The following is a 24,307-nucleotide window of genomic DNA, read 5'->3' as shown; positions in this document are numbered from 1 at the left end:
TTACAACCACAAACATGTTCGAAGAACATTTGTGTGATAGACCAACAGATAGACCGACACTGAAAAGGAAATGACAAGTGCTTTTCAAATGTTTTAATGTTCAATGTTTTTCACAACTGCTCTATTTATGCTTAAGCATCAGTCTATATATTAACAGTAAAAAAATATATTCCTTTAAATATTAAAGTTGTACATTTTACCCAGGTGTGTTTTGGTCTGCACTTAATATTTCATATTCATTTAAATAAACCATTTAACTATACTTAATTTCCACCATCAGCATGTTCACACTGAATTTTAAAATGATTCATTCTTAATTTTTTACTTTTTTTTTTTTTTGCAATAATATGTAACCTGACAATTTCTCGTCTGCTAAATGGGAAACTCTTCTTATTTAACAGAAGGGAATAATTCCACAAGAATTCAATACAATGTGAATTCTTGTGGTATTATTATGTCAAATGCTTACATGTCTTCGCATTAATGAGCTGTGGTTCACTTGGTCCTCCTGGGTAGAAAGCCGTCACTTGGACACTGTAATCCGTCCCGCTTAAAAGATTCAGGAGGAGAATTGAGTTCACATCTTCGTCTACTGTCGTCTCCAAAACTGGACTTTGAACTACAGACAGGAAAAAACAAAACAAAACATGTATAAAAAGACAGAAAAAAGCAGAGTGGGCCAGAACTTTTAGTTTGATCAGCAAAAATAATGTAGGAACATGTAAACACTACTTTTGAAAAACAGAAAGAGAAATTTCTAAACCTACTGAGCAACAGATGTCACAGATTCCTGGATGAGCTTTTTTAAAAAATGTATAAAACTAAGTGATTCAAGTTATTATGCTAACACACCATCCAGTGGAATAATCCTCATAAAATACAGATTGACTTGTGTCTGTGCCAACATACACCAAAAGTCTCTTCCAGTCTAGCTGTGTATATGTGTGAAATTGAAGGTCTGTGTGGGACTTTTCTTTTTCTTGAACATTCCTAAAAATAATATCAATGCAGCACGTTTGCCTGTACCTGCTCCTCGGAGGTAAAATAATTGCTTTTAGGTGATTGAAAACAGTTGGAAACTATAAAATACTGGATCCATGGCTTGGTGAAGTAATTAGCAGCATACGCAGAACAGAACAGCTAAAATGGTCATTTAATGTCGTCTCAATGAGAGAATGGAGAGGATGCACATATTTTGTGCTACAATGCTGGTTTTTTTTAAGCTTTAAACTGTCTGCTTTGGATCTCAGTCTGTGTGTGTGTGTGTGTGTGTATACCATGAATGGGCCGGTAGGCAATTCTGTAACCTTCTGTCGGAGACTGAGGCAGATCCCAGGAGACCCTGAAGCGGTTGTACGACTCCTCTGACACACGTAGATTTTCAGGAGACAAGAGAGGCACTACCAAAGCAACAAAAACAAAAAGGCGAACTTGACTTGAATGCTGCAGAGAAGGACTGCATGTTTTCTGATTGCACACGGTATGATTTGATTCTGAGTTTTATTACTTAAACAGCCACTAAAATTCAAGTTTCACTGAGTCTTTGCAGAGAGCAAATGACTTCATGCATCCAGTATGGCCAGTTTGTTCATTTGTTTAAGAAATAAACAAAAATCTCTTGACCTTTTTACAGATTTTACAGAGCACATCCATAAAGAAGTTATTCATTTATAGTACCAGCACAGGACTATTTGCAAAAAAAATTGAAAAGCTGAACAGTTTAACTTTTCTAGAAGCTGTATGGAGAGTGGTTAAGAATGCCAGGGGAAGAACTGGCTAAGCTTTGGTTCTAACATGAATCATTTTCTTCCCGATGCAAACGAAAAATAATTGCAAGGTTGTAAAACTCTTTAGCTCTTGATTTATGGGGGCTTTAACCCTCAAACTCTCTAAGTGCTTTCACAGTATATGTCTTTGTTGTAATTTATGACTATAGTCTGGGACAATGGCAGTTTAATTTGACTGATGATTATTTATGGCATTCTAATCTTAAAATATGACATGTTTAATCTGATGTTTTATTTTGCTGCATAACAGAGACAATCTGTGCTACTCAAAAAAAAGGTTGAACAATGGTAAAGAGAGTCAATTGGACTAATTTAATCATTTCATTATTTAAGGAGCTGCTGGAACAACGAGGAGTTCTTAAGACAATTAGGAAAGCATCAGTATTTCTCATCACCTTAATTCATATTCTCCATCCGGCACATAAATTTACATAAATTGTACGAAGTGCAAATTAGCATTCTGCTTAGAGCAAATAAATTCTTCATTATCTTTCAGCCTATTCTCCTAAACTGAAACCTGCATATTTCATTCACAGAAAACACAGAAACCTTGAAATAACCTCACAAGTTAATAATTCATAACTTGCATGAATATTAAACTAGTGGCAATGAAATATGAAATTATTACTCCTGGAGAATTTTGGCTGAGTTGTTTTACTTTCCAACAACAAAAAAAGTAATTTATTCCAAAAACTATAAATTGATTGGCAGAAAATGTAGCGACAAAAAGAAAGCGGCCAGCAGCAACAGCAGAAAGTGCAACAAAGCTCCTAGAATTTCATTTTATTAATTTTATCTCCTGAAGAATCTAATATTAATAAAAAGTTAAAGAAAAAACAAAGAAAATGTCATGGTAAAATACATAATATAAGAAATATGGTGTGTATAACATATCAGGATTGTAGTTATGAAAGTGCAAATACAAAATTCATAAACAGTTTTACCCATAAGAACATCTTGTCACATGAAATGGATGCATCATCAAACTGCTTTTCATCAATGATGCGGCATCTCAGATCAGAAGCGGCACAGTTTTCATTACCTCTATGGTTAATACAGAGGTGTGGGTTGAAATTTTAGAGACTTGTCTTGTAATCATAAAGGTGGGGCCATTTTGAAGGATGATGCTGCCACAGAGCAAACAGTAAAACATTTCTTCTGGAAAGGTAGATCGATTCACAGAAAGGTCCAGCAGCAGTCTCGATCTTGATTAAATTGAACATTTATAATGGATATGAAAGAAAGTACATAATAAAGCTCCAATCTGCAAAACTCAATTACTACAACGTAAGAAAACCAACCTAGTTGAAATTTTTTAATTATTTTTTTTTTATGTGAAGTCCAGCTCTTTAAGTTTAAGCAGTCAAACATAAAAGCCACAACATGAGCTAAGTTTCTGGCTTCACAGATATTATTTATGCATTTGTGTTTCCATAATTTATAGTTTATTTTCATCAAATCTAAAACAAGTCCTGATAATTTAACATAGAATCCTCTGCTTGTTTAAAATGAGACGACTGATTAAACATCGCTGTGATGCCATGTTTTGGTGAGACGGGGTGTGTTTGTGTTTTCAGGATATTTAGGCTTACATGTAGAACCCAAAGCAGAAGCACTGATGCCATCTTGTCCATCAAGGTACACTGGTGTGACCGTCACTTTGTACTGCGTGTCTGGTAGTAAAGACTGGAGCAATGTACTTTTCTGACCGCCACCAACGGATATCTAGATACAAAAAAAAAAAAGATATAAGACGTTATTAGGAGTTCTGCAGATCCACATTGTGCCTGGTTTTACTCCTGAATTCCAGATTGGAGAGACGATTGAGGTGAAAAAAAAACTTATGATCAAGTTCTTTAGAAAGTCTACAAATGGATGTGTCTCAAGAGGGTGTAGTAGAATGCTACCATTAGAGTATGGAAAAATTAAACGGTATTTTTTGTAAACAAATTAGATAGCATGAGATGCATTTTAACTGTTTTTGTCTTTGTAGATGTTACAGCCAGCCCAGAGTTTCTGTTAATCCTGTCTTAAGAGACAGAGTAATTTGGACCTCACAAGATTTTTACTCTGTGTGCAGTCCAGCGAGGTTGAACTAACCACGCATGCACTTTTGCAAGTTATATTTTGTGTTGTTTCAGGAACTGACGGTCTGACAGGACAACCCCCAATCAACGTCTGAAAATATGAGCAGTTTCCAGACAGCAGTCTCATGTACATGTAGCTTCACTGGGGGAAGTGAGCTGAACACAGAACAAGCCTTCGTACAACAAATCATAGCATTCATTCATTTGGAAAAATTAGCATTAAAAATGTTTGAGTAAATTTAAAAATAAATGTGTTTTTGATTTTTACAAGGCTATTGATGAAAGGAAACAGCATTTAATAGTAAGTGAAGCTGTCCACTGTTAAGAAATTATTATTTTTTTATTATCCTCAACAACATGAACAAAGAGTAAACACTAAAGCTACAGCTTAAAACATCCTTTATTTATCAGCAGACAGGTTTAGGCATTTCTCTCGTGTTGTTAATGACTGTTTTACTTTCCAGTGATGTTTTTTAGTTTTTGTGTTTTTGCTCTTTTCTCAGCTGCCCTCCATCTGTGTTCCCACTGAGGTAAATGGCTACAGAAAAGATAATGGGCTGTCTTCTGGCTTGGCCTGGCCTCTCCATCTTCTGTGGCTCTGACACCACATCGGGAAATTAAAAGAGAGAAAGGGGAGGTGGAGAGAGAGAAAAGTCACGAGGGAGAGAATCAGAGAAACATGGAGGCAAGGGAAGGGTGGAAGGCCTGCGTGGACGTGTTTGGGTGTGCATTAGTGATCAGGGTCAGTACATGACACTGAGCTCAAGGGCTCTTCAGAGGGACAGGGGATCAGGAGAAGAGGCTGAGTGGACTGCAGCTAGAAGTGTAATCAGTTTTCTGGCTGCACTGCATGACCCTGCAGTGACGTCTGCAGTGCAATCCATGAGGCTGGAGGTTTGAAATAACAACGGTTTTCCTCTAGACGCTACTTCAGTGTGGTCTGCTTCATATGTTTGGTGTTCAGAATTGTCCAGGGGAAATGTCTCTGAATGATTCACAAGCATCGGGTTCAGTGCGATAATGCCCACAAGGACAAAACCTACACATATTTGGAGATGTCTCACAAATCGCAGAAAGAGTGCAAAACATAAAAACACAGATCAGCCTCAACAAATGCTGCTTTGGTCCATATCTTCCTGAAACCATGACGGCTCACAACATTAATAACTTACAGTTTCCTCCTCTTGGTTTGCACTGAGGTCAGTGTAGGAAATCCTGTAACTCTCTACATCAGTGTCTTCCAGCTCCCAGGATGCCTCTAAGCTTTGGGTGGTCTCATCACTCAGGTAAAGGTTTTTCACAGCCTTACGTGTCACTGTGGCATCACAGAGAAAACCTGTTTAACTCATTTAAAGCAAAAGGCATGTACAAATCCCTTAACATTTCAAATAATTATGAATTAGGTAAGTAGACATTAAGTACAACATAAAATGTACTCTACATAAGTCCATAGCAACATTATTCAAACAGCCGTTTTTAGATATCTTTTTGATAAGCAGGGATGGACAATGACAATGAGAAGAGCAAAAACAAAACGTACAGATTCATGCTTTGTTAAAAACTTTATTCACAGGGAAGAAAGTTATTTGATCTCACTATTGACCGTTTATCGGATTAAACGAGTGGCACATATCTGTTTGCAAACAGATTAATTTACTCTTTATAAGTCAATGAATCAAGTTAAAAAACTTGCTTCTGATTTCTTTTAATGGCACTAGAGTAACGGCAACCTTAGCCCAACGCCCAGCCCTTCTTGAAAGATGGACATGTGCTGGCAGGACTATTAAAAGAAGAGTTCAAACAGTCATATATAGCTAAACTAAAAGAAATTAATTACTCTGAATGATTTTAGCACAGATTGTGTGTCACGGTGAGTCACCTCTTGTTGGATGTGTTTGGATGTTTCCATACATGCCCCAGATATATTAAAAAAAAAACTCCCACTCATGATGTATTGCAATAACACACATTTCCACCTTTGGCACTTACCTGTGGTTGTGGTATGAATCGTTGTTGTTATAGCCACTGGAGAATTACAGAAAGTAGAAATCAGAGAATGTATTACTGCTAAACAATGCCCTGTGCCAATAACTAAGCCAATTAGAGAGGAACCTGTAACTAATCGTTGTGAGCAGAAATAGATTTCCTTCTGCTAAGATGAGGCAAAAATCAACAACGCAAATGTCTTGATGAATGTCAACACTTTGGCTCACAAATTGAAAGTTTTGCATCAAAAAATGGGGAGAAGGGAAAAGTTATGAGAATCAAAGCAGAAGAGTCACGCAGTTTAAAGACATACGTCGATTCATTTACAAAGCAGCGTGTTAAAAGTGAGTCTGTTGACACTTACATGTGGTTTCTATGACAGAGACCGTGTCGCTCTCAGATTCATCTTCAAATATGGCCGTTAACAGGACTTCATATTTAGTGGAGGGACTGAGACCGTCGAGAGTGTATCTGTTCTCACTTCCACTCAAAATCACCTACGATTAAAAAAAAACAGACATTCGAATATAATAGTTCATTTTCATCAGTACAAGACATTTAATTTCGCTCTCTTGCTGAATAAAATTGTTTAACAGACTTTTGTCAAAACAGGACAATTCACAATTTATGGGATTTTGCTAACATTTTAAAAAATATTTTCAGGTGGAAACATCCAGATTCCATTACATTTTAAAATAATCATATTAAATCTAAAATTTTTTTCTCTCAAACTGATATTTGCTTATTAATTTTTAACTAGAAATGTTCATCCACTCTTTCAAGCTGAACACTATGGCCAAAACTCGACTAAATTAATCTTCATCCAGCAATTCTGCACTCTTCTGCAAATCACTACAGGGATTGCTGGCAGTGTGGTTCTTCCATTAATGGCACACTAAGAAAGCTCCTCCAATATGTGCGTCACCATAAATTGTGCTTACAAGGCAAGACAGCACACAATATTGGGTTCACAAGAATTAGATAAGATTTCAGCAATAGTTCTGAGAAAACAAAGTATACATTTTTTTTTCAGAAGTAAATGTTTTTCCATCTCTGAACTATGTTTTAAAAAAATCTGTGATCAGTGTAGATTTGAATCTGTATGCTAACCTGAAGTGTATGTATTTTCTAGACACATAGTGCCATTTTATAGCACAATCAACTCACTATGTTACCTTCAGTTGTTATAAAAAATGCTGTATAAATCAAACATAACTTTAAAGCAATCTGACTTCGCAATTTGACATCTTGAAATTGGCCACTGTCTCTTTAGGAAGCTCCTGCTCTTTTCAACACTCCAACTTCAGAATGTCAGTACAATAATGCTTCTTCCATCCATCCATCCATTTTCTGTTCACCCTTGTCCCTAATGGGGTCGGGAGGGTTGCTGGTGCCCATCTCCAGCTACGGTCCGGGCGAGAGGCGGGGTACACCCTGGACAGGTCGCCAGTCTGTCGCAGGGCAATAATGCTTCTTGTTATACCGTTTACAATCGTTTTCAGAAGTGTTGGGCTGAGAAGTAGTTCTGACGATGAGCTCAGCAGATGTGAAGTTCCAGCAGGTGTTTGGTAATTACTGCTGCCACTAGTCTGTAGGAGCTGGAGGGGAGGGGAGCTCTTGAGACAGAGGCTCAGCTTGGAGACTGCAGCTCCAAGGAGGAGCTTTGTGAGAGCAAGCTTTTAGGCACCTGAATGGTTGAGATGGAGGATTCAACGATTTCTCAAATATGCATTAAAAGAATGAAAGCAATGCTTGTGGTATGTTTTTGACGAGGGAATAGCATTGTAACATCATATAAAGCTCAAAATTTGATTTTACACAACACACCTTCTGTCCACTCCTTTAAAAACTGTTCAATATTTTAGCAGGTCTTAGAAGTCAAAGCATTTTATATCTTGGACAAGAAACAATTAAATACAATCCATAATCCTTGAAGAATTTTGGCCTTTTAAACCACCCATCAACTTCATTGCCATTTAGCACAACCAAAGTTGTGCTAAATGAGTATTATAACGTATTATAAAAGTATTATAACGATGCACAAATCTGGTGGAACCTCATTCTCTATTTCCTGGACATTCACATAAGCAGCAGAAAGCTGGTTCAGGGCACAAATGACATCTTTCTCTTTTTGTTTTTCCAAGCATCACCCTGTGACATGAAGCTGCCCTAGGCAGTGAGCCATATCGCTTCTATCAAAAACTGTCACTCCATGATGGAGGCATCTGCTTGATGAGGCCACCGTGACTAAACTCCTCCATAAAAAGCATCAATAAAACACAAAGATGTCCAGAGTTGATGCACTCTGGACCCTCCCAGGAACTGAAGTTCCTATCTATAAAAGGATGTAAAAAGAACCGGAGATAGAGGCTTCAATTCAAAGTCTGACTTGTTACTTTATAATTGGATTATTGTTTCTTTATACACATCATAACCTTTAACTCCTTGCTGCAATGAAATAAAACAGCTGCTGCTACAAATGACAAAGAACCTAACATTTATTTTTTATGGAGAGAGGTTGAGCTGTACAATACCAATAATAAATAGTTAATAAATTACTGAATCGTAATTTCAGCATTCACATGCATGAGCATCCATACAGGTGTAAGGGTTTTGGGTGGAGGAGTTTTTCTGTAGCATCACAAAAGTGGAAGGAAGGTCGGAGAGTACTACATTACAGCTATGTGACTGTCTTTTGCATTCAATTTATTGTGCTTAATCACCTCTCAAATTCAACACTAAGAGGAAATTAATCGGTGTGTGTGTGTGTGGGTGGGTGTGCACGAGCATGTGCTGAGAATGTGACCGAGAAAAAGAGTAAACCACATGTATCACTTTCTCTTTAGGCTGTCAGTATCCCCAGCTTATCTCTTCAATTCCCCAGGGTGGCATTTTCAGCTCTGATGACTCTGAGCAAAACACACATTAACACACACAACATACACACCCCTCCACACAAACCCGGGACTCTATCATTGCTTCGCAGCTGTCTCAAAACCCCAGATCGTGGTAATAAAACACCCGAGCCATTAATGTCTAGTTTTATTCAGCTTTCATATTCAACCATGCCACGGGTTTTAGCTGTACTACCAGTAATGGTCTTAAGCTTCTGTGTAAGTCATTGGACTAGAGACTTTCCTCTCTCAAAGCATATGGAGCAAAGCCATTTATTCATCTACATACAAGAAGAGAAGTGGACTAAATCAACCACGTTGTTGACAAAACATATGTAAATGGCTCGGTCATGGCAGTTTCTACTAAATATATCAAATATCTGTTTTCACAAATCCTTTTCAAGGAGTGTGCAAAATACTGGATCGGATTTTAGGAGAGGCAAGTTTAAGGTACATTTATTTCAGCACAAAACAATTCAAAGGGCACATTTCACTTTTACCAACCTCCTTTGTGTCACCACCAGAGAATGGTGCCCAGGAGAGTCTGTAGAGAGCAATGTCTGTGGCTGAGTGATCCCAGCTGACTTTAAAGCTGCCAGTGTAGACATCACTGGAGCGCAGATTCAGCGGACCAGGAACCGGAGCTGAAACAAACAGTGAAGTTGTCTTTCTGCTGCTGTTTTCAATGATGTTGTGTTCATAAGGCTGCAAGGTTATATGAAGATGTTTGTTGAATCACTTACACTCTGTATTCATCTTACATGAGTTATTTTTTCACTTCCTTAATGTGAACTCTACTCTTCCTGGTCCACTCCATTACCTACGTCTCCACTCCACAAATTTTAAAGTGCTTGCATATTCATTTCAGGACATAAAACCCTTTTCATAAACGTGGTCCATTAAACAAAGTTTGCTAGTAGATAAATAAAATCCTATATGGTCTTAAAAGGACTGCATATTTTAGTAGTTGCTCACCACACATACATTTTTTGAGCTGATGCAGCACTTAAGGCTAACTGCTTGTAGCTCAAAGGGATATTCCTACAAATCAATATGTGTTAGTGAGATGAAATAGTAAGGGACAGTAAAATTACCTTTTTATGTGACTGAGCTATAATGCTGAAGTGTAAATGGGGTTGGCAGGAAGCCAAGATGGCAGAAGGACCAGTAAAGGTTATAAAACCCAGCACCATTTGGCATTAAGAGAAATCGTTAACGTTCTAATGATATTGATCAAGCTGTTTGTTGTAAACTGAGACAAATTTTCCTCAGCAAATTAAAACCCGCACTCTCCATAAAGTGAATGATTAAAAAGATAGCAAAAATAAATATACTTAACACACTAAGCATTGGTAGCATGGGTAATTAGGAGAAATGTTTAGTACGATGTGCTAATATTTGTTATGGGGAGTTAGATGAACTAATTTTGTAACAAAAGATAATCAGATTTTGTTATCCAACTGTATAGAAAAGTACTAACCTGTCATTAAAGTGTGATAAAATATTAGCAAAAACTACATAAACAAAAAATAACCTTTACAAATAGTTTAAAATATTTTTTTTAGAACAAGAGATAGCATGAGAAGTTGTTAATAGTGGAAGCTATTACAAAAATTACTTGCCACTTACCGTATATAAACATCTGTGATTCTTATTTTTAAAAGTTAACCGGATAATGTTGTTTGACAGTGGATTAATGGCTAAAATGACAACTAAAATTTGCACAAATTTTGCAATATAAATAAAAAGGCTATAACACTTAAAGTCATTTAATCTACTGAAGAGTTACATTTCCTTGCACAAATGCATGAGGTGCATTTCTATTCCGCCTCCTTCAGTCTAATTCCCTAGAAAACATCCAGTGAAATCAATTGTCTCCAAATTATATAATTAGTAAATGGAGTTCACATGCAACATTTATCTGCACTTCACAAATGTTACATTTATGGAAAAATGGCAAGAGAAGAGTGGTGAATTAAAGCCATGAGAAGGCCTGTTAAAAGTTTGTAGCAATCCATGTGTCAAAAAAAGCAAATGTGAAAGAAAGATATTTGGCCAAAATGATGAACAAAATATAACCTTTTGCCCAAGTTTGCCTGCAGTGTTATGCAGTTTCTTTCAGTAAAAATGGTCAGAGCAGATAGGAAAATAGACTAAACTAAATACAGCCCAGTACAGGAAGAAAACCTGCAAGAGGTTGCAAAACACTTCAGACTGGGGTGCAGGTTCAGCTTCCAGCAGAGCAACAACGTACAAAAAAAAACTGACCATTGGCATGACTGGGATAAAATCTGAGTCTTTAAATGTGCGAAGACGAATAATCCAAAAGACTAGCAGTGGAAGGGGGTTCTGCAAACCATGGAATTATGGGGGCTGTATACAAAAATACACCACTCTCCTTACATTTTTATTTGTAAAGAACTTAAAAAAAAAAACAAGAATGAGGTTTTTTTTTCTCTTTGCAATTAAAATTTTCAATAACTAATAGAGGCAAGTTATCATGTAACATGACTTAGTTTTAATATTGATTCATAAAACGTATCCTACAGATAAATGATTAAAAAACAGTGATGACTTATTGCCTATATGTCGTGATGCACAGTGAAGGTTTCTTACTGGTTGTGAAGCCATCAGTGAGTGGCTCTGACTGGCCCTCATTGTACAAAGCAAAGATGGCCACTGAGTACTCCATGAGGGACGCCAGCTCACTGAGGTCATACGAATTCACTGGGCCCACCTTCGCCTGCATAAAGCAAATACCTGCCTGATAACTTTAATATAGCAAAAATTAAAACATTCAATCAGAGTAGGTAAAATCACAGAAGTAATTTTAATACAAAAGAATCGAGGGATCAAGAACATTTAAAAAGAATAAATTGGACGTTCACAGCCTTTGGGTTTCTGAAATTATCTTTAAACAGAGAGAAGCAAACACACCTCCTTTGTGACCAATCCGTCTGTCATGACCCACATGATGCGGTAACCTTTCACCCCATCAGGCGGTGAATCCCAGCTGATGTGGGCGGAGTTATGAGTGATGTCTGAAAACTGGAGATTCCTGGGAGGGCTCAGAGGTACTGGCAAAAAAATAAAAGCAAATATGACAGCATGAAAGACACTTGGAAACCTGACATGTTTCACACGCTTACCAACCCAAGGCTGTTGAAGACAACTTCATCATGACATTACAGGGACTCTAAATTAATCTTTTAGCCTGCAGATGAGTCTGCATTTATCAAACTACAAATGCAAAGCTGATGTTTATGAAGTTGTTGTACAATTTGTATTATTGGGAATGATTCAATTCTGCTCATTTGAGTTGAATGCAGCCTTGTTCTTAATACAAGATGACTTCTGCCACTTGGCAACATCCTATAATGTTTTAGAAGTATAACCTCAGAAATGGCAACCAGAAGGTTTAAGCATAATAGTTTATTTTCAGCTTTAGCGGTGATAATGTGGCATGAATTCCTCCATGTCTGATGACATCAAGGTAGGGTAGCTTGTACGTGCTGCAGTGCTGATCCACAGAACCGTCAAAGAAGAACCAGGTCGAATTTATCACATCTAGATTGACTTGGTTAAAACTCAGTTGAAGAACAAATTATGTGTAAAAACCCTGAACTTACCTTTAAGAGAGAGAGTGAGAGACACACACACTCTTGAAAATTACTTTACTCAGTCAATGAAACTCAATTCTCAATTCACTCCAGAACTTCTCAAAGCAGTTTCTACTTCAAGTTTATTTATGTTCTGTTTTTATATTTATTGACTCACTGAAATATATTAGTGTGTTTAATAATAGATGAATTATTGATTCTGTTAGCAACCTGGTCTCATATAACCATTAAATTCAATTGAACTCTTGACATTGTGATTCTGAGAAAAAAATGTTTTGTAATCCTCTCATTCCTTTTGGTAAAATATGCATTCAGGGCTCAGTGATTTTGTTAAATAATTACCCTTAGGACAGATTATGTTCCGATTTATGAGACTGACGGAAACATATATTTTGTTAATGAGACTTCCCACACAGCAGACTGAGTTAGATGTTGCTTTCAGCTTTTAAATCGAAGCTCAGAATGTTATGCTGAGATCACATGGAGTCAAACTAAAACTAACAAAACAAAATAAAATAAATCTCAGTTTGCTCGAGCGGGCATATGCATTACTCACATGTTGTTTCCTGATTTGTTTTGGGGTCACTGGCTTCTTCTCCATACATAGCATAAACAGTGACGGTGTATGCAGTGTCAGGCGTCAAGCCAACCAGCTCCACCTCTGTTACTCCGTCAGCTACATTAATCTGAGGGCAACACTTGGAAACAAATTTAAATAGTCAACTTCGCTGGAGAATTTATAAAAACTTTGCATTCTCAGCTTTTTGCTTCTTTGCCTACCTTGTTGTTTAGATCTCCATCATCTGTAATAGGAGCATACAGCAGCATGTAACCTGAGACTCCTTCCACATGGCTCCACCTGGCCTGCATTGTGCTGTGAGTCGCGTCGAACAGCTGGAGGCTAGCGACTGACGGGAGAGCCACTAAACACACACGGACAGACAAAAACAGGACATTTGAACAAGAATAAAACAATATTTGAAACCAGGTGTCGAACAACAACAAAAAAGATTCATGTTTATTTTCTGATTCACGTCTTATTGTTAGAGAGGAAAGCAAATTAGACCTAAAGGTTTTTCAATACTCAAATGAGATAAAATTCAACAGTTTGCATGCATTTTAAATTGAATTTTACAGAAAGACAAAAACAAAGTATGCATTGCCATAAACATTGTTACTAATCTGTGTTCTAAGGTGTTAACTTTTTCTTTTTTTTTTTTGCATATGTCTAAAACTAAACTTACAGGTAGTTTCTGATCCTCTCAGAGCTTCACTTGCCTCGTCCGTGTACACAGCAAACACAGCGAGCTGGTACTCAGTGAGAGAGCTGAGATGCTTTAACATCACTGAAGTCTCACTGCCAGCCACGACAGCCTGGTGGGCAGGAGAACGAGTCAAAGCAGGAAAGGTGGATGAAAGGGACAAAAGTACGGAAATGAAAAGGCAATAAGGAAGCGGCAAATGTGGGTATATTTGATGTATTAAAACAGAAAGAAGGGAATAGTGTGTACTATATGGGGAGAAATTACAGCATTATATAAAGATCTAACAATATTTATGTTAGATATCAATACCAGTTCAAATTTTTACATCAGTGCATTTCTAAATATTACCCTAAACAAAAACAATGAAAGTCATTCTCAGTTTATGCATTTGCTAAAAAAAACAACTTACTACCACAGTCAGAAGACGTCACTTCACCCTTTTACATTGTTTAGACAGAAAACACTATTGTCTTTTGGATGTACTAAATTTTGCTCGGGGAGCAAACAAGCACCCGCATGTACAGCACTATCAGTTTTTGTTTGCACGCACAGTCTGTATTGAGAAACTAGGTTAATGTAAATGGAGAGATACAAGAGGTATCAATGAAGAACACCATCAACATGTCAGAGAAAAACTGATAAACAAAAGAGCGCAGTGTCCGTCCTCACTCAGCTACTCCTACCAGCAGCGTTTCTAAAGGTTTTTCCTTCCACTTCCACACATGCTACATCCACAGATTACAAGACAAGACAGAGCTTCACACCATCAAAGCGTCTGCAATGAGGCAGCCATTTCTTAATTTGCAGCAACACTACAAAAAGATAACTCATTATGTATAGCGATGTTCTCAGGAAGCAACACGGCGTTTACCTCCTGTGGTTCTCCTCCCTGAGCCGGACTGTAAACCACTCTATACATCTCTACGTTTCCAGCTGGCGGACTCCATGAGACCCGAAAGCTCTGAGCTGTGACCTCTGAGGTTTCCAGGTTTAGCGGCATTTCCATTTTCTCTGGCGTAAATTCTGAACACAATATGTGTAAACATGAAGACAAGGTGGAAGAATGAAAAAATAATGCATGACAATCAGTGCTTTATGCAATGGCAGGGACATTTATGGTCAAACACAATTCTAGAAGTTTGCAGAATTTTCTTTGTTTTAATACTTGTAGTAAAAAGAAAATATGTCCCATTTATTTTCTGCACTTGTGCATTTTACAAAGAGTTCTTAGGGTGAAGTAATTATTTCTGTGTATATTATAATATTTATTTCTGTTTCTGTGCTCTTCACCTATGCAACAAATTCCTTGCTAACCTGAGCTGTTGAGAATCTGTTGGCCCCTTTAAATAAGGACGAAACAATTTACAGTTTACTGCAGTTTATGCAAAAGGATCAAAGACCCTATCTACTTATCATATTTATGTTACATCTGCATACTCTTTCTTTTAATGTGGTGGTTATTTTATCTAATATTCTTGATCATTTCTAGTTATTCATGTAATTTCCTTTACCTCTGTCCTTATATTTTGCCTCTTGGTGAAATTATTCAAATTAACTTTAGCTTGAGCAGTGACATACTGATAAACTTGCCTGGCTTTACTTTGACCTTCGTATATTTGGGATTAATGGTTATGTAAGATGATGTTATTATTATGGATGCAACTACAAAGTCCCTTATCTGTGGTCTCTGCAGGCTCTCTGCCTTTCATTCCTGTTCCTTACTCTGCTTGATGTCTTTGTCTTGCAGCTCCACTTGTTCACACACGGTCTTTGTCAGTCCCTCGACTATCGAACTCATAATGTTGAAGTCAGCTACATTGTAGACGTGAGTGTGATGCGGCTCTGAGGCGATGGACCGCAGCTCGTTCTCATCAGCATTCTTTACACCTAGAAGAGTAAAGGACATGTCATTGTTGGAAAAGAGTCAACTGCAGAAGCAATGTTGGGATTTTCAAGTCCGATGTTTAGCTTTAACAAACACTGTCTTGATGAATAAACTTTAGCACAGCAGGTCAATAATGTCTGAAAAAATAAAATCTCAATTTAGAGGAGCAGAAAAGGGGTCGTAGAGAAGCTGTGGCAGAATTGCGTCTGTTCTCACCAATAGCAAACAGCTCAACACCAGCCTTTCGCAGGCTCTCTGCTGGGGGTACAACGTCGTCCTGGGATTTTCCATCTGTGATGAGAATCCCTATCTTTGGTAAACCAACTCGTGAGCCAGATTCAGGCTTGAAACAGTAGTCTGAGACAAAATTCAATGCAAGCCCTGTTGAGAGTGTTAAAGAGATAAAAAAAAGGGGAGGAGATAAAAAACAGAAGTGAATAAAAAAGGTTCACTGGCAAATGCTGTTGTAAATAATAGAAAAATCTCCCATAGAAATGATTAAATAGAGCAAAAGATGATATCTGCATGGGGTGGTGTGTGAATGCTTGTTTGGACTTTAAAGTAAAAATGGGAACATACAGATTAAAAACTCAATGAAACAAACCAGAAAGGCATTTTTGAAGCAGATGCTAGTAATAATTTAATTTTAAGCAGTACCTGTGAGAGTGTTCCCTCCTTTATACGGTAAGTTCTTCACTGCATCAATGACAGCTTCTTTCGTAGAGTAAGTATTCAGATGCCATTCTATCCTGGGGTCTCCGCTGTACTGGGCCAGGCCTGGAAACAGACAACAGCAGCTACTATGAACCCAATCACTGATTTACAGAACCCTACACATCTACTAGAAAAAGATGTGTAGAAAGCATATATTGTCATTTTATTGGAATATGTAATTACTAATCCAGTAGTTTCTCTTCCTGCAGAAATATGGTGTGACACAGATGGCCGTTTGCTAACAAAAGATGCTACTTGTCTACTTTTGATAACAAATAACTACTTGCTAACAAGTAGCAGCTAGCTATACTGTAGCAGCTAGCTACTTGTTAGATATTTGCTACCAAGTTATTACACTCAGAGTAAGAACTAGAAAATATAAAACAGTTTATTCTATGAGAATCAAGGCTGGATTAAGAGCCAAGATTAACTTGACACCACATAAGGTAAGAGAAAGATGGTAAGAAAGACAAATCTTCAAACATCATTTTTTTAGTCTAATATTATGCTGCTTTATTTAAGCAGATATTGACCAGGGGTGCCAATAATGATACAGGAGTCTTTAAATCCACACCTACAACTTTTAGATGTGTCCCTGGTCCAACCCACCTGAATTAAATGGCTGAATCAGCTCTTCACTATGCATTCATTTTCTCCAGATTCCTACTGATGACCCGATTATTTGACTCAGGTGTGCTGAAGCAGAGACACATCTAACATTTGCATGTCTGGTTCTGGGTTTGAAGATCTTGATATAGATGGTTTAACATAAGTAACAAACAAAAAACAAATAATAATAAGAAACATCTTTGGACTTATAAAAAGAGGCAATACAGAGGATCATGCAGTTTCTAAATCTCTAAGAAAAATAACATCTGGGACCCACCTATCCTGGTCTTATCAATGCCAATGTCAAAAGCGTTGACCAGGTTTTCCAAAAATGTACGGACCAGCTTGAAGTTGATCCGGCCTATACTCCATGAGCCGTCTACCAGGATCACAATATCTGCAATGGCTGCGGTGTGGCACACAAACTGATCAGCTAAAAAAGAAAACAAAACAAGAAAAACCAGCAGGTTCATAAAGTCAAACTTAGAATAAAATACACAGACAAAATAGAAAAAAGATGGCATAATTATTTGAAACAAAAAAAATCCTACATTATCACATTTTAAGAAAAATAAAAAAATCAATTAACTAAAATTAGTCACTATTGTTGAATTTAGATTTAAAAGCACACGTTTAAAATTCAATAATACAATTAGTGCTGTCACTGTCTTGAAAAGTTTGACATTTAAGGGTTTGAATAGAAACATCTAAAAACAAAAACAATTCAGTCAAAATTTAATGCCTATTTATTATTTATTATTGATTACATTATTTAGAACAGTATTTATTTAACAAATCAGAGATTTAAACTGTGGTACTTCCATTACATCACTGCAGCAGCTCAGGGTTCTTATATGTCTTTTGTTTTAAAATTCCACATTTTCCCAAATACTGATTTCTAGATATTTCAAGGAAGGACAGAAGGAAGGACGGAAGGAAAGAAAGAAGGAAAGAAGGAAAAAAGGACAGAGATAGACATAAGGAAGAATAGTAAATTTACACAGAAAATAAAAGTACTGCTAGTCTAGGAGATTTTATCCTTGCCTATATTTTGATTTTATGTTGATTTACAGTATCAAACATTTATCTGGTCTCTATAATTTATGTCTCCACAATCTAAGAAACACACACACAGAATTAGTTCATCCTTTATAATTCAATAAAGCTTATCTTGTCATCCCTCTCAGTCTTACATCCTGAAAATGACTGGATCCACTTAAGGTTGTGTCATAGATAACGTTCTGCTCTACAGAAATAACGGAGAACAATCCAAAACATGCTGACAAAGAGATTTATGTGCAAGTGAAGAAAAGCTATAAAAGAGAATGCTGACTGCAGGGAATGTGAGTTATTACTTTGCTTTTTGCTCAGAGCAATACGCACTAGGGATTAGACGAAAGATAGGGGATTAACTGTAGATTATTTAGCTAGTACTAACTATAATAAAGTCATTCAAACTGTTTTCTAACATCTCTGCTACAATAAATGTAAAGCAGGACCTATTTATCATTCTGCTCCAACTAAAGGCTGGTGCTGGTTAGATATATATGATAACTGCATCATATTAAACATTCCACCTGTGGGTAACTTGGCACAACGAGATCTAAAGCTTAGAGCTACAGATTTTTCCAACATTAAAATGAAGTAGTATCTGTTTCAAAGAGCAACTTTCCAAACAGAGCCGTCTGTCTGCTGTCTCTGTGTGTCTGCCGGTTTGAACAGGCCAGCTGCTAAAGCCAGCAGATGAAAGAGAGACGGCAAGAAATCATGTCCCAGAGACGGCTGATGACAATTTTTCGTTTGCTGCTGCCTTACAGTGTTATAGGCAAACACAGAGACAGACAAGTGGAAATGATAAATGCTTTTCAAAATTGTTCTAACAAAGCTGTTTAGATCAGTATTCAGCCCCTTTATTTTGATATCCAAAAAGGTTCCAAAGGTTTGTTAGGAAACATTCGTGAACAAACACAGAGACCAAGAAAGATGCCAACAGAAAGACTATTTCGCAAGCTTGTAACGTCTTGCAGAGAGAAGTTCAATCCATCTTCCGAAGACAAAGCAGAGCTTTGGAGGAGCTGCAGAGATGCATACCTCAGGTAAGCCTTGTCATAAGGGTTTAATGAAAGACTACTACTAAGAAAGTAAGTGACCCAAATTGATGTCTGCCACAAGCAGTGTAGAAGATACACAAAAAAAACCCCATAAAAAAAGGCCACTAGTCACAGGATGTCAAAATTAAACTTTCTGTCCATCATGTAAAATGCTAAAGATGGAAAGCAGCTAACAGAGAGCATCTCTTTAAACACAACATCACCATAACATCTGTTTGATGCAGTAGGGACAGTCAGAACCAACCGGGAGACAACTGACCTAAATACAGGGGAGTAAACCTGTTAGAGGCTGCAAAAAACTTGAGATGGGTCAAAGGTTCATCTTTCAACAGGACAACAGTCTTGAACAATTTCAATAAGATGTTGGTAGAAGCAAATCGAAGAGACTTGAAGCTGTATGAGCTTCAAAGTTATTAACTTAGGAATGCAGAAAAAAATGCATTCCTTTCCCATTCATGCTGATCTATTTGTCATTTATTAGGAAAAATTCCCAATACAATACATTTATGTTTGTATTGAGAATACAAATGGCATATTCCATGGAAAAGGCATTGCATATGGAAGATTCGTTCTTATGCTGTGACAAATGATAACAGAAGCCAGTTGATATCATGCATAAAGCTACAGATTCAGTGACTGTGTGGGTAAAAAGGCTTATGCACTGAAAAGTTAGGAAATAAGAGGCTGGGTCTCCTGGGTATTGTTAGATGTGCAAAACCTGTATGCCTGCCGATCCAGCTGGTAAGCAGATGATTAGAAGGTTGGTAATTACAGCTTTTCACAGCTCGCAAAACCATTCCCAACTTTTATTGTGTGCAGGGTGGCGAGCATGTCAGCTGAAGTTAGTCATAATGTTAGTGTTTTACCTCTGAACTGATAATCTAGGTAATTCACGTCCTTCACAGCACACCCGACAACATCTGTAAACAGTCTATAGTCAGTTAAAGCAAATGATTTGCTGCCATTTATTCTCAGACTGTTTTATTTATTTATTTATTTATTTATTTTGCTTTTGTTTAACATCAAACTGGTGGAAAAGGTCATTATAAAAGTCAAACACATGGAAAAAAATATATGAGATGTTCCACCACACAATTATTTTAAACTATTAGTTTAAACAATTTAAGCAAAAAGAAGGCTGCATTACAGTATTGTGATACATTAAATCACACACAGTCCTTTGGAAGCTGCATGGTCATAATTTAGTGTTAGTGAGACGTTTTCTGACTGTCAGGCAGCAGCAGCCTGGTCAGAGGTCTCCTTGCTCCTTTAAAGCCCCTCTGGCCTTCTGCTCACCTCCGTCCTGCAGCCGTCTCACTGCTCTGCTGTGGGTTAAGGTGCAGGTTTAGTGGACCTGAGGGGAATTTGGAGCGTAGAACAGTGAAAGAAAATGTGACAGAAGGAAAGAACTGAATCAAAAGCACAAACTGATAACAGCGCTGATGTATAATCTGTTGGATTACAGAACCAACTATTTATCAAAAGACGGATTTTATTTGAAAAAATAACTGCAAACCCTTTAAAGCCATTGTGTTTAGTGACTCAGCAATTATGTTGTCTTGTTTAATGAACTGAATATTGTAGAAAATGAACACAATCTGCTCTGCAGGGCAAATAAACTGCTTTCAGATTTTGAGTGACTTTTCAGATGCTATGAAGTCAGATGTAGTTGGATATAAATAAACAAGATTGGGTCACTTTTTGTCAAATAAACTTTTGTTTTGCTTCATCTCTTGTAATCACTATTTATAGTGTTACAACTTTGCTATTTACACTAGATCAGCTTTGTATCTTTTGACCCAAGAAATTGCAGCTGCACAGATCTATGATTCAGACCAAGTTATGACTAAATTATGTAAAAATGCTCTAAGTATTGCTTGGTACATTTCTAATGAGCTAAGATTTGGGTTTTCATTATATACAGGTCATAGTTATCAAAATAAAAAATAAGGGCTCTAATTCAGTCTATGTTTAATGAATCTGTATAATATTTGGAAAAACTATTGAACATTTTCACAATGCTTTAGTTTTTGGAGCTGTAGTTGTACTACATCTATCCTCTTTTGACTTCTTGCGTTTCCACTTGTTAAATAAGGGTAGGTTTTATGTCCACATTCTCTTGTGTTTCAGAATATTTCTTAAAATTTGTGGAAAAAATTATATTTCAAGGTTTGTGCAACACGACTGGCTGTTGTGAAAACCCTTTCAACTTAAAATATGAGAGAAATGTTAATTTTCCCTGGCCTCTTGCTCACCTACTGTATATCCCAAATGATATAAACTGGAATGTGATCTGTAAATGGTGATAAGTTACTTGCCATCGAATCTAAACCTGTTTGCTCTGGGACTGGCCATTACAGATTTCATGCTTCTAATCTTAACCTCTTCTGCAATCATTGCTTTTCAAAATCCCCACAAATTATAACTACATCTACTTCTTTCCCCCCACAACTTATCACCTTTTCACACTCCACCAAACACTCCTACAGTGACGGATTGCCACAACAAGCTGCACTGTTTGTTATAATATTATATAAAATGTCTTTGCCAGATTCTCCATGAATAAAAAATAGGCAAAAAAACACACCCGTTTGCATCCAAGAGAACAAATCCACAAACAACAAATTACTTCAGTAGTCTGGCTATTATTATTCAGCACCGAAAAATCGGATTTGTGACTTTGTGAATCACAGTGTTGGCTGAATCACATTTGAACCTTATTTGCTTGGAAGCAAAAGTAGAAAATGTGCTGACCAAACCTGCTAACCACACAGCTGGACACACACCAAGCAAAGCAGGCATGGCTATGAGCTGACAGACTGTCCACCTGCTATTCAAGAGAGGGGAACAGGCCCAATCTTATATCTCACAGCACTAAGTGCATGGCTGTGGAGCTGCAGGGGGAAAAAAAAAAAAAAATTGTGGCTTTGCAATAACTGAATGAACTTGTGTAGGAGTGCAGCAGACTGTGCTAAAAATGTGACTGCAACAGCCACTGTTGGCTCCAACAGCTAATCAAGTAGAGAGACACTGAAAAGCATTGAAGCCATGAAAAGAAGAAAAGCAGGAATTATGAACGTCATTTAAAAGAAAGAACAATTGTAGGAGCTTACAGATTGTGCGAAGACAAGTAAAAGCAAAAGAGACTCCAAACTAAGGGCTCCCTACAGAGCAGATTACTTAAAGCAAAGAAGATTGCTGCGAAATCTTCTTTACTCAGAAACTGACAAGCATTCCCATTTATGAATACAGTTGTGAGAATTGTAAATGCACAATACACCCCCCAAAAATATGCGGTTGCACACAAACTTATCTGGTTTTAAAAACTTCTCCATTGCCTCAAACCCTTCCTCTATTTTTCTTTGTCTCTCTCTGGTCTTAACAGTTCTTCCCAGACGGCCTTGATTTATTGTTGACCCCTATTTAGCCAGGGATCAGACGGAGCGTGCTGTCATTTCAGTCTCTCTTCAGTTAACGTTACTTTCCCCATCGCTGTGATTGTATTTCAGTATCTGGAATTAATATTGAGGGCAACGACAGGCATGCAGATACATGGACAGAAGCAAGGATGGTCCCCACAGTGACAACCTTCTCCTTCTTCAGGATGAACCTGCTTTCAGAAGAGTACTTCATCGTCAATGCATGGCTAGATATATTAAAAAATAATAATTGGACATTAATTCCCAAAAGTTTAACCAGTAGAAATGCTCAGCTCTAACAATTACTGAAAACTGTATCAGCTTCAATGAATTCAAAAAAGTGTCAAGGATATTAAACCGTCTATTTTATTACTACTTCTGCCAGATTTATTTAAGTATCATTTCATATTGGAAATTACTGATATCCTGGTGAGCAGGTTTCTGTAGCTATGATTATTAGGGATTCAAGTTTTTTTTAGGTTTTCTATTCAGTGTATTCCTATATTTTGCATTATATTTACATCGGTTCTCATTGCCAGCGTTTCCCCTGTTTTATAAGTTGTACAGTTTGTTGATTCATTTATGCTTCATGTTAAGATTTCTAACATTTCAACATCAGTACCCAGAATCACGCTTCGTATTCAGTTCTTCACTTCCTTCCTGTGGACATATTGTCCCTGGGTTCCTTCAGTGTTTGTCAGATCCTCATGTTGCCCTGGTCAATGTGATTTATTGGTTTGGCCCTCAACCTTTTGATTCAAGGCTACAACTAATTGTGTAAGCTTTATGGTCTTTGGTAAATAATTTCAAAAAAGGGAATGCAAACATTTCTTGCCATTTTTAAAAAGAGAAACAATGAAGAACTTATGCCTAAAAATATGTTTTGTCGAAGATGTTTGTGAAAAAAACAAACTTTATATGACTTTTGACAAAAGCGGATAGAAATTAAAAAGTTTTAGCAGAGCCAATTTACCGTTTTATTTATAATACATTTTCATACCTACATTTCATTTCTTTCTATTTTGCAAAGTATTTCAATTGATTTTAAATATCAATGACTTTAAATATTATGACTTATGAATAAACAACATTCCATTATTTTTTACCTTAGTACATAATCCCAAAATCATTGAATATGACTGCAAGTGCAAAACATGTCAGAAAAGCAGATATAAAAAGCCAAATAGAAGGGGGCAAAGGTGAAAAATCTTGACTACATCAAGAGCTGCTTACTCTGAAATGGCCACAACCTGCTGCTGTCAGTTCTTCTCAATTCTCATAAAAAAACCGACAACAAAAAAACATGTAATCTAACTTCAGGTTCAATCCTTAACTACCTTTGAGAAAGTTTAGTAGTTGTTCCAATTACTATAACCCAGGAAGGGAGCCATTGCTATTCAGTTCTTCTTCTGCAGATAAAGGTTTTTACAGTCGTCATTGAGGGAGGGTTGCTGCCCCTGTGAGGTCATTTATAGAAATAACAATTACTACCCTGTTCAGTTTCTAACCCTCATTTGACTAAGAGTGAATCCCTATGTTTTGGAAGTCAAAGTTTCATAACTCTATAGGTTTAAATAGTTACTCGATATCCCCTTAGTGACTTCAGCAATTCATAAAAAATTTCCTTGTTTTGCTATTTTCAGCAATCCTGGGAATCCTTGTCTTCAACAGGGACTCTGGAAGTGGTCGGTGCAGAAAGGAAGATGGATGAAGCTAAATACAGGGCGATCTGCTTGGAGAAGATGTGAGGCAGTGATCAGGTTAGTGACCAGCAGACACACTGGCTGTGGAGTCGCAAGTGGCTCTTTGGATGTTCTGTAGTGGCTCTAGATAACTTGATAGTAAAAATATAAAGAAGCAAATACTATTAGGTTTTAGTAGTTTTTCAGTTTTCTCATGGAATAATTGCATTTGAATTTGCACATCTGCA

At 37.1% G+C, this 24,307-nt stretch overlaps 1 protein-coding gene across 3 annotated transcripts in view; it reads right to left on the bottom strand.

The window, feature by feature from the left end:
• Window positions 1-24,307, bottom strand: part of LOC114142274 (collagen alpha-1(XIV) chain-like) — a 120,223-nt gene that overhangs the window by 63,026 nt on the left and 32,890 nt on the right. For 2 of the 3 annotated variants that reach the window (XM_028013470.1, XM_028013472.1), the window contains 17 exons: window positions 17,125-17,280; window positions 16,182-16,301; window positions 15,741-15,905; window positions 15,362-15,526; window positions 14,511-14,662; window positions 13,619-13,748; window positions 13,155-13,297; window positions 12,931-13,072; window positions 11,692-11,831; window positions 11,371-11,497; window positions 9,259-9,398; window positions 6,225-6,357; window positions 5,864-5,899; window positions 5,047-5,189; window positions 3,380-3,512; window positions 1,278-1,400; window positions 470-619 (listed from right to left, as the gene is read on the bottom strand). In XM_028013470.1, coding sequence (XP_027869271.1) covers window positions 470-619; window positions 1,278-1,400; window positions 3,380-3,512; window positions 5,047-5,189; window positions 5,864-5,899; window positions 6,225-6,357; window positions 9,259-9,398; window positions 11,371-11,497; window positions 11,692-11,831; window positions 12,931-13,072; window positions 13,155-13,297; window positions 13,619-13,748; window positions 14,511-14,662; window positions 15,362-15,526; window positions 15,741-15,905; window positions 16,182-16,301; window positions 17,125-17,280 — 2,298 coding nt within the window. The remainder of the gene's footprint in view (window positions 1-469; window positions 620-1,277; window positions 1,401-3,379; window positions 3,513-5,046; window positions 5,190-5,863; window positions 5,900-6,224; window positions 6,358-9,258; window positions 9,399-11,370; window positions 11,498-11,691; window positions 11,832-12,930; window positions 13,073-13,154; window positions 13,298-13,618; window positions 13,749-14,510; window positions 14,663-15,361; window positions 15,527-15,740; window positions 15,906-16,181; window positions 16,302-17,124; window positions 17,281-24,307) is intronic. The other variant, XM_028013471.1, reaches the window with a different exon arrangement.

Source organism: Xiphophorus couchianus, chromosome 3, assembly GCF_001444195.1.
Source record: "Xiphophorus couchianus chromosome 3, X_couchianus-1.0, whole genome shotgun sequence".
Lineage (NCBI taxonomy): Eukaryota > Metazoa > Chordata > Actinopteri > Cyprinodontiformes > Poeciliidae > Xiphophorus > Xiphophorus couchianus.
Note: the sequence above shows the minus strand (reverse complement) of the source record. Positions and strands in the feature narration are given on the sequence as shown.